This window comes from Dermacentor variabilis, chromosome 1, assembly GCF_050947875.1.
Source record: "Dermacentor variabilis isolate Ectoservices chromosome 1, ASM5094787v1, whole genome shotgun sequence".
NCBI lineage: Eukaryota > Metazoa > Arthropoda > Arachnida > Ixodida > Ixodidae > Dermacentor > Dermacentor variabilis.
Genome location: NC_134568.1, coordinates 16,213,126 through 16,224,309, shown reverse-complemented (window position 1 = coordinate 16,224,309; position 11,184 = coordinate 16,213,126). Strand labels below are relative to the sequence as shown.

The 11,184-nt window shown below is 47.7% G+C and overlaps 1 protein-coding gene across 1 annotated transcript in view; it reads right to left on the bottom strand.

Annotated features, from left to right (window-relative positions):
* Positions 1–2,018: 2,018 nt before the first annotated feature.
* Cad86C (Cadherin 86C) overlaps positions 2,019–11,184 on the bottom strand; it is an 80,632-nt gene continuing 71,466 nt past the window's right edge. The window contains exons 15-18 of the mRNA XM_075698370.1: positions 9,110–9,181; positions 8,028–8,099; positions 7,656–7,823; positions 2,019–2,208 (exon numbers count right to left, since the gene is read on the bottom strand). Of these exons, the coding sequence (XP_075554485.1) occupies positions 2,073–2,208; positions 7,656–7,823; positions 8,028–8,099; positions 9,110–9,181 (448 nt within the window). The 3' untranslated portion in view covers positions 2,019–2,072. The remainder of the gene's footprint in view (positions 2,209–7,655; positions 7,824–8,027; positions 8,100–9,109; positions 9,182–11,184) is intronic.

Genomic DNA, 11,184 nt, shown 5'->3' with positions numbered 1-11,184 from the left:
TTAGAGCACTTTCGCCCTGGAATGACGATTCGGCTACGCGTGAAAACGAAGGGCCGTCCGCTTCACCGCCATGGACTTGAGGCAGATCATTAGCGAGGATGTTTTTTGACCGGAGCTCGCACTCTTCGAATGACTCGCCGAAATCGCTTGTTTCGAGCTCTTGGCTGTCGCCACCGGACCGACGGTGCATCGCCCGCAGCCGCGCGTTCCTAGCAGCCGGTACTGGTCTCCCTGCGGGCTCTTCATAGGGCACAGCATCGCGTTGTGTCGTGCCCCGCGGTTCTTGTGGTACAATCCAAACCTGATCTCGGGGAAGCACCGACGTCGACGACGCTATGTCTTCAACGCCGTCGGGTGAGTGTGACTGCAAAACAAAGGATGCGCCGTCCACCTTGTGGTACCGGGAGAACCTGACACGGCGAGCGTTTTCGCGGCGGTTCGCGGCGGCGCGGTGTCGGATGTTTCCGCTGTCGTCGGCCTCTTCTTCGCGGAGACGGCGGCGACGACGTGACGACGAGTCTTCCTGGTAGTCGTCCGCGACGCTGGCGACGTCTGGCGGAGGGCTGCGGATGTAGAGGATCTCGGTTCTGCGCGGACCTGCGACGCCGCCCACGGAGCCTCCGCTGTACTCAACGCTCCGCGTCGTGCCGAAGGTGTCGCTAACCGGTGACGACGGAGCGCGTCTGTAGAGGTCGGCGTCCGCGTCAGCGACGTCATCACGACGACGTCTCCTGGCGGCGGCGGCATCTCGTCGCACTACGAGGAAGTCGCCCAACCGGCGGCCCCCTCCTTCACCCGCGTGCACGACGGCATCGGTGTCGAGGCTGGAGCCGTGAAGCAGCAAGCGCTCGCGGCTCGCGGGGCGCCCTCGCGGTGGGTTCTCCACGGTGCCACCTTGGCGGGCAGCCTCGTCCAGCCCAGCGGTGGTGCCGACGGCGACTGACTGGGAAGGGACAGCATTACCGTCTCCAGGTCGGGGACTGCCGCCATCGGCCTGCCAGCCGCGGCGGCCACTGGGCACGCTGCAAATTGAGAGGGCACAAGTGATCCTTCAGCAATCTGAACGGAGTGCTGTTGACAGTTCCTATGATACTTCTGCCTGCCCCAAATCGCCTTCGCTATATGTGTGCTTTTTCATGCAGGTCTTTTTTTGTGCTGTCTCTTCTCTTTTACTTATTGAGAGCTTGCTTGAACAATTCTTTTGGCGTTAAAATATTTTTGCGTTTTAATTGCAGAAGTTGAACAGTGAGTGGCTGGGAGTCTCCGCGTTGTTGTTATATTTACGAAGCAACGCGTACAGAAACTGGCCGAGAATGCAGAAAAGTTTAGTCTGTATCGTCTAGGCCTCGTGCAAAATCTTTTTCGGTAAAGCTTCGCGAGTTCAAGCGTCACACTCCTACTGATTTATATTTTACGAACATGTAGTCATTTCGTCAACATGGGTCAGCTATGGTCGGACATGAGGTATTGGCGAAAGAAATTTCTTTGACTGTGAGCGTAAGGGAATCATTTACGGAGATCAGAGTTGCCGAATTAAATTGACAGAGTTGGATTGCTATTTCAGTAGACAGCTCTGGAATCTCAATTTTTAAAGGGAAGCAGTAAATAAGCCGCTTTGTGTCCACCAAAAATCAGGACTGAAATTCGATGCAACTCAAATATCGGCCTCATTTTGATGGCAACAGTAAACTTGGGGCCTATGGTTGCCCCGAGAAAGTGCGTATGACGGGCGACGCATCTCCGAAGAAAATTTTAGGCAAACGAGCATGCAACGGAAATTTTAATTTTGCACGACATGCACGGTTGTGCACATTTTAACCTAATATTCTTAAAAAGAAATCCCATGCATGCGGATGTTCGAGGCTCAAGTTTGCAGCCACGCTGCTGAATCTGCCGGCCTCTGTAGGTTCTTACAGAGCAAAATGGGTGGAAAAGGGAATATCTGTCGCGAGTGTCATGCAGTAGGGGAACAGGTGCGCTCCTAATCGTCAATAACGATACCTGGGGTAGTGCAGAGGGTAACAGGCGTAGAGGGGTGCATCGGATATAGTGTGCGGAGGGTGCGGGGGGCGCTAGGTGGCGCACCTTCCGTTGGCAGCCGTTGCCTTGTCCGTGGTCGAGCGCCGTTCGCGGTGCGACTGATCCGTCGTGACTGCTACCGTAGATCTCGCCGGAGACACTTTGCTACTCGAACGTGGCCGCTGATTCCTGCGAAGTGGGAGAGAAAGGGACAGATGAAATTAGTTTTCCAAGCCCCTTGCACGGAGTCGGATTTCGAATTCCGCCGATGCTAAAACGCGAGGGAGAAAGAAGCGGGCAAGGAGGAATCGCGAGTGCTACTTGTGCGTCGCATGTCGTCACGTGACCAGGTCGCCACCGAGCATGCCGCTAGCGCTTCTTTGGGCGGGATAGTGTCAGGGGCGCATGTCGAAAGTAGTTCCAGTGAAGCGTAATGCTTTCTGCATTACGTTGCTTTCTCTGAGAAGGAACTTACGTTTACTGTGCCATTTGGTCCCCATGAGATCATCTAGCGTGCGAAAATAAAAATAACACCGGCAAACGGATGACTCAGGAAAGCACTTGAGATTATAATAAAGCGGGCGGAGCAGGATCTCCGCGGCGTCCAAGAGGCATCGGGGGAATCTAAGCTGGAAGCAGGGCGGGCCATGCGTTGCCGCCGCCGAGGACGCCAGAACGTGTCGGGGTGTCAGAAAGTCAAACTCTGCGGTTTTACGAGCAATAACGACGATATGATTGTGAAGCACACCTTAATGGGGGACTCCGAAATAATTTTGACCACCTGACTTTCTTTAACGTGCGCCTAAATTTCAACACTGCAGCGTTTTCTTTTTTTTCATTTTGCCCCCATCGAAATGGGGCCGCGGCGACCGGGATCGAAGCCGCTACCTCGAACTCAGCAGCGCAACGTCATAGCCACTAAGCTGTCGCGGTGGGTACGCCGGGGGGGGGGGGGAGTATTCGCATACAAGATCGGCTGTCCGCGCCAGCGGACCGCCGATCTTATAGATTCCCGGCAGGTGGAGGACTAGGCGAGTCCCCAAACGACGGACCAGTTCGAGTTTCAGCTTTATTGTTCTAGAGTTGCCGCCAAGGTATGCTAAATAAGGACACGCTGCTTAAACTTAGCATTTGCTCAAATTCTCACTTCCCTCACGGCGTGGCAGAGGGGACTGTGTCATGCACCGGCAGCTCCATTTGCGCGCGAAAGGAAGAATAGGCGGACCCTTCTCGAACGTGCTGTAAGGAACCACTCCCGTAGTAAACTGAACCCGTAAGGATAGGATAGGAATAAACTTTATTTGTCCAACGGTTACTGCTGTTGGTGCCCGGGGCTAGGCTGCCAGGGGTCCATCGCCCGAGGAAAATATTCCGAGATCCTCGGCAACGGCCCTGGCCCGGTGGACGCCGCACTCCTGGTCTTCGGGTGCCTCGCTGAGGAGGGCGGCTTGCCATCTCTCAGCGAGGCGCCCCGCTTAAGAGGGTCCTGCTGTTTCCTGGCTTGCCGAGTTCCTTCTCACGGTAAATGTGGGTTATTTTTTGCTTTATTGTAGAAGGCTGTTTTACTAATGCAGCTTAAATAATGCTTCTCTTTATTGCTCCTTTAAAGGAGTATGGATGTAAAATGTTTGCTGTCTTTGCTGTCCGATGTAAATGTTTGCTGTCCGCTCCGAAATCACGGTGTGAGACGTCAATCGCTCGAACCTTCAACCAAGCACAGAAATTTAAAAACGTGTGCCAAATGGAGCGCGGCTTATTATTGCCCAACAGTTCGGTTCCAAGGGTCCCATCTGGACGTCATCAAGATCCGCGTGTGTTGGTCCTGTCATATCAAAGATGCATGGGTCGGTCTGGTCGAAGCCGCATTGAAAGCTTTAACTGACAGGACATAGGAGAGAGAAGGTGAGAAGGACGCTGTGCGTTCCGATAGAAGCGATTTCAGAATACCATGCTTATTATCCCGCGTCGTGCAGAAACGCATAGTGAAATAAGGAGGAATGGCCTAGGCGGCGTGCGTCCAGCTTTCGGCGATACGTTCATTAAGCGGTTTGTAGCAGCTACACCAGAATTACTGATGCATGCTTCAGTGGTTTCTGATACCACGTGACCACTACCTACAATTTTCGTGACGTGTAGAGAAGTCATCGTAAACAATCTCTACGCTAAGAAGCCACACTCCATTTTTCGCGAGTTTTGAACAGGACACATTAACGGACGATATAATGAGTGATTTATTGCATCTTTGAGGACTTATGGCACGTTACTGTAGTTGCGGGGTCGACTGATATCTAATGGAGCAAAATAAGCAAGACACAAAAATGTTGCGTCAGTACTCAGCTAAAGTTGCTTGCGCTCGTTGTCCATATTGTCCCACAGAAAATGAAGTAATATATCTCATCTAACGCTTAACTTCCCATAAATACGATGTTTATTTTTATAAATAGGAAAGAAGGCGCCTATAGTTCTAAGAGAACACGTAAGATCCCTTCGCAAAAGTGACCAGTCGTTAACTAATGAAATTAAATAATAGTTCCTGCATCATTATACTAGTTAACCTAGGTGCAGAGCCATCACATAAGTTCAAAGAATATACAATAATTTGTGCAAAAATCACTTAAAGACCTTGGTGTCGACTAAAAACACTATGTACTGCAGAGAGCGGGTAGAATACGGTAGACATTGTGTGACATTTATTGCAGCGTGGATGCGCGAGTGGAGATCTCGAACTAGTACAACTACTCTTTGGCATTCTATAGCGATACACCTTTGTTCATTCTGTCGGTTATTAGTTTGCGTTAATTTACTATAATAGCGGTACATGTTCTATCATGGATTTTTTCAGCACGCTCGCGCAAACTGCCTCACAGACAAACAGGAGTGCCCCTAAAACCTGTACAAAGAGCCCGTCCTTACATAAATTCGAGATATCACCTAACAAGAGGCGAGCACAGCGAACCAAAGTCCGCACTCCCTCTCACTTTACTTAGTTGTCGCCGTCTGCACTTTGTATGGAAAACATCCACGAAGCCCCAATCGAACTGCAGGAGCAACAGCAGCCACTGAAGCTTAAACTTAAAGCTTGAACTTAAACTTGAAGCTTAAACAGCCATTAAACTGCCACAAGCGCATCAGACAGGACAACCAATACGTTGCTGTTCCTGAACACAGCAGCTGCCCACGAACGCAAGCAGTATCCTCCACGGCCATGCCGCGTCGGCGACGCTCTGTGTAGACAGTGCGCGCTGACTCTGCGCACAATGTACAGTTTAGACGATCATGCGTACAGTTGGGTGAGCCAACGCTATCACTGTGAAAAGCCACATGACTGTTTCCGATCAGCACTAGATTATAATGGGGGAGTAGGTCCTAGCAGTACACTGTGCGTTGTGCCGCATATGGACGCAAGAAATATTGTCTCCTCTCGTGGAACTGCAACAAACACAACCTTGGGCTCAATCTGTGGTCGAATCGATTCGGAACGGTTCCTCCAAGAAGTTCCAGTTCGGGTTTCCTTCCAAGATGGCGGAAAAAAAATATCGGTTCAGGTTGGTTCCGGTTCGGCTGAAGATAACGGTTCAGCGCCGATCTTCGGTTCAGTTCTGGTTCGGTACGACACCCTGGCGCTGCGGCGAACTTAAGGGAGATTGCGTTGAGGTTGTTAGCGCTATCGTGATAAAGTTCCATGCATGCATGTTATCGTAAGAAGCCAACAAACACTGTCACCAAGGACAGCATAGAGGAAATTACTTGTGCTTAATAAATGAAAATTAAAATAAATGAAACGATAAATTAATGGAAATGCATGTGGATGAAAAAACAACTTGCCGCATGTGGGGAACGATCCCACAACCTTCGCATTACGCGTGCGATGCTCTATCAATTGAGCTACCGCGGCGCCGTTTCCCCATCCACTTTCGCCTTTCTTCTCGTTTGTTACATAACGAGGGTCTCGAATCCGGCAACATTGATGCCTTCAGGTAGCATGTGTGGGTTTATTGACCGGTTGCCTTCACCCAAAAAGATCACGTTCTCGTGACGCCTGCGGCAGAAAGGATGTTCTACATCCGCCGCCAAAGTTTGTGAGTGGTGACGCTGGCTAACACTCCCAGGGTTCTACTAGGAATCATAAATACCCAGTAAAGTGGCTGAAAACGTGAATTTAGAAAAAAAAGAAAGTTACGCTAAGTCACCTTGAAGTGCACCGTCGTGTAGAGTAGTTTGAGCCATTATCACAGCGATGCGCTATTCTGATGCAAAGCTCTTATTACCAGCATTTGCAATGTCAAAGTTCTCGTGGTAATAAACGGCTGCCTTCAGCCAAGTTTGCCAGCAGGTGATAACATCATAAACAAAATAAAGCTAAGGCAAAACACGAAGAAAAAGGATTTCTATAACTGAATATCCAATATAGCAACCAACATCAAAAATGGGCATTTATATAGACATGGTAAAAAGTGCCACATAAATGTTTCTAGACCCATAGTTCATGCTTATTGTGAATAGGCACGATAAGGACGAAAGGAAAAAAATAGGCATTTTACTTAAAGTTCCGGTCTGTAGTAATTATGCATCTATTTATTGCGCAGTAAGTCATGCTGCGTTTCCTCGTAAAAAAGAAATGAATCCCCGGCTCAAAGCGTATGCTCCAGTTCATTAATGAATTAAAATTTAAATTAAGTTGTGGGGTAAGTTACGTGTGAAAACCACGATAAGATTACGCGGCACACTAATGTGGGGGACTTAGGATGAACTTTGGATACTTGGTTTTCTTTTACTCGCTCCAAAACGTGTGTACGCAAGCATTTACATTTCACCCCGGATCGATATGTGACCACCGCGAATCGAGTGACACTTGTTTCTTGCGCAGCACTTCCGGCTCACCGGGGACGAAATTCAAAATAAATCAGAAGAAAAATAGAAAGAAATAGTACAGTACAAAATTCGTGGGTTTCATTATAGGCATGACATCATAGCATATGTTTAGTTACAAGTTGAGTGACTGAAATGTTCGGAATAATTTAAATTAATTAGAAATCACTGAGACGGCCGGGGCTGTAATTCAAAATAACTTAGGGACAAATGACAGCATTTTGATGGGTTTCATTACATATATGTATCAGAGCATACGTTTAGCTACAAGTTGAGTTACTGAAGTGTCTGGAATAATTAGAATTAATTAGAAATCACTGATTACCGCACACCAAAGCGCGAAATTGTGGACTTTAGAGACACGCCACGAGAGCACGACTTCGGCGAAATTCCTGTAAACCCGGAAGTAGAAAGCGGAAGTAATGATGTGACTAATGACGTCACACAGAAGTGGGTGGCATGATATTTAACCGGCTAATTGACGGGAAACAGTCGCCTCCAACTTCGGTTCGCGCGTTGCGTTCGCCTAAAAATAACCTAGAGAACACCAACGCCGAGCTGCGAATGTCACTAAGAGACACCTCAGTCAAAGGTTAGGGTCGCCTACCATTTTTTTCTCCAACCGCTGAACAGAAGCGGCAAAAACAAGTTGCGTACATAAATGTGTACATCACGACTGAACAAAGCGGTCACATAGTTTCTTTTTTTTCCCGAAGCAGACATAACACGATGGTGTGGTCGAGGATACGCGACGCGCTGGGGCTCACCTGAGGAAGTACTTCCAACAGCAGCAGAGCATGATCAGGAGAAGCAGCAGTATGATTAGGATGAGCACGATGAGCAGGATCCAGAAGACGCGGTCGTTGCCCGACCGCTTCAGGAGCAGCGTCTCCCGCTCCACGGACATCTGCTCGTAGTTCATTCCGTACAAGTTGCTGCGGACACAGCGGGGCACCGCGAAACACAGCATTGAGCTATAGCATCACATATGTTCTACATGAATTCTACATGGACGTGGAGGCTAAGCGCTATTAGATTCCACAGCAAAAACCGGTAAAAGGCGGGGTCAGGAAATGAAGTCAATCTCTGCATTAAGCTCGCCGAGCAATTCAACTTAAGCTAGTTGTATCATTACTCACCTCATGATTTTGCCAAACGAGACGAGGTCGATAGGCTGGGATTCATACACCGCCCAGCCTCGGGCGACAGTTCTGCGCAGATAAAATGAAGTCTTTGTAAATATCTTGACTTCTCACGCATGTTACTTTTTGTCATAGATATTCATAACGGCTCTCTTTCTCCCCTTTCCAAGTATTGCGAAAGTGTAGAGTCATGAGTTTAAAGGGACTGACAACTGGCCAGAATGTGTTGCGAGACGTCGATGGAAATGAAATGACCATGATTTATAGTGATAAGAATCCAGCACGCTATTTGCGATTTTAGTAGGAATGATAATATTAAATTGTCAAAGAAAGTCTCAAAAACCAGTAAGTGGCGAGACCTGGCGGTGAAATCTTGGTACTTCGGATGTATTCTAAAAGATTACAGTACGTAAGTCGACTGTTATCAAGCACATCATAATTATTGCTTAAAATTGCAGCTGGGTATTATTAGAGACTCGCGCATTATTCTATGCTTCGGAAGTCAAAAACACACTCGTGGCTACGGCAGCATGCTGAACTCCGTATCCCGTGTAAAGGCATCGTTTCGTTTTTGATCCGATTGGTTTCGTTTTGACTGGTTAAATAGTAAAGCAGTTGCGCAGGAAACCACGAAAACACGCAGTTATTATTAAAGAATGAGTACCATGAAACTTGGTTGTCAGTCCCTTTAAGGCTTCCATCACGAGACCATGTTCACTTATACGGTAACCGCTGTCATCCTAATGAGCAATTTCGAGGTCCTAAATGCACTAGCACGCAATAAAAGAAATTGAAAATAATTAATGCCACGTGGATAATGTTTAAAGAGAACGCTCCACAATGCAACAATGGCAAGTCTTTAATCGTACACTTAAATATGCCTCTGCATCACAACACTCGCACGCTGAAATAGCCGTTGCCTTGCAACATCGTTTCGCCGGCTTAATAGAATAGGTTGTTTGCAGATAAGAGCGAGCCCATGAAATGCCCACGTAATCATATAGCTACGTGTGTACACTCACAGAAATTGCTGTCATATTAGAAGTCGTGGAGACAAAATCAGCGGAGTCAATACTTACGCATTTTTAGATCCGTTGTGTGGCATCATTGAGTAAATGTTGACGTTGGCACCAAGAAGATCAGAGAGGCCCCTGAAGAAAAAATATAAAAGGAGGCTTGCTTATTTAGTACCCCAGTCGTAGCTTAGACCGAAGAACATTGAGTGATGCTTCAAGCTTCGTCAGTTCCCTCACCACATATATTGCTTAATGTCGGATCAACTTTACATCAACTGGCTCAAGGGTTTTATGCGGCCGAGCATGAGCCGAGGAAAAAAAAAAGAAGGAAGAAAAAGCTGGCAGTTTCGCCAGAAGGGCAATGCGCTGAAAGAAATAGCACGGTTTACCGTTGAGCTGAAGCTCTCCTTGGACAGTATTCAACAATACGTGGGGTTGGCGCGACGCGCGAAGCAGCTGCAGCGGCGCAGCTGCTTCGTGCATCTCTGGCGTCTCAGGAGACGTAACCCAATCCGCGCGGCCCGCGCATGCACCATCGATACCATGACATCACGACGGCGTCGGTGGCGCGAACGCGCTCGGAGTCTCCTAATTGCTGTCGCAATAAAAAAAAATCATCTTATTTTTTTAAGAAGCTCAGATGTTCACGAGGTTCCTAGATTTTGTGTGAGCTACTTTACGTATACAAAAGAAAAAAGGAATTCATGACCCATTCGACTTTGTGAAGGCGGATGACCATCGAAGCTGTTTAGCGCACGACACAGAGGTGAGCCAGAATATTGAACAAAGGTACGAACATATTTATTGTCCTAATCTGCGGTCATCGGGGCGATATGGGTACGCGCACGCATTCGCGTATCACCTCTGTTATGAAATGTGTCCGTCACGTAAGACAGTGAATGGCTCACACCCCCTTAAGCAATGGCTCATACAACCCCGCAAACGCGGCCTCCCCATTACGACGACACAAAGGAAAGTCTACGCTGGAATGATGAGCGGCAACAGAGAGATCTGTGGAAGAAGACGACGACAAACGCGCGAGAAGTGGCATTAGCGCGCTTGTAAGGTTGGTGCCGATAATTTTTTAACAGCCCTTTTTTGAAAAGAGCTGTACAAAACATGTTTTCAAAAACATCTGTTCTTACTCTTGTGCCTGGGACCTTCTTGGGTCCCACGGGTGACAAGGGTAATTCAAGGGCGCGTTATAGGTCTCCGAGCCCTCAGGGGCATGTGCAATTGAGCTTGGAACCTTTCTGCACTATCACCAGGACCGGCCCACATGATGATTTGTTTTTGTCAACACCTCGGGAAAGATTTTTTTCTAGATCCTAGCCATAGGCAGTTTCGCTGTCAAAAAAACGCTACACATAGCATTTACGATGAGAGTTCTCGGTTTGCCTGAATGACCGGTTTCAAGACGAGTTACTAATATCTGTTACGTATAGTCCTTTTACTAAATGCATAAATAATACAGATTAATTACAATATGCATTTACATCCATAGTACTTGGATTTGGGTCAAATTTGACCATACAGTTGTGGACACGGACATTCTGTCATTTTACCATTAAAATTTGTCCCCTGCCGACAGGTACGTAACACAGGCATACGGCGTGTTCAAGCTGAAGCGGGCCAAGGTGCTAAAGAAAGAAAGAAATAAAGAAAGAAAGAAGCTACGAGATACGACGATGGGAGCAACAGTGTTTTGTTACCAGTCACCTTGCGCACGCTGGTGAATTTTCCCGTTATCATTGAGTGGCTAAGTAATCAATATTACTTGCCTGAATTTATAATTCTTCAAGTGCGTAAGCTCCAATACCCAATTGTGTCTTGAATTCGAAAAAATATTATTCAGCAGTTTCCATATCGGTATATTTTTCTCCAGTTACTTTTCCCGCATCGCAATTTTCTGGCGCAATATGCAGAAAAGAACGCCAAGGGCCCGCACGTTTCGCACGCGTGACAGCAGCACTCTTTAAAAGGGGTTTCGAACTTACTAACACTCCTCAATGGCTGGGTTGGTGACCACAAAGAAGTCCCAAGGCGACGGCGTAGCTGTTGGCTGCTGGTAGCTTTCTTTAAGTTCATATTTTGCTTTTTTTTCTTAGCTTCAGTCGTATCCTACATCGTCGCCCTAA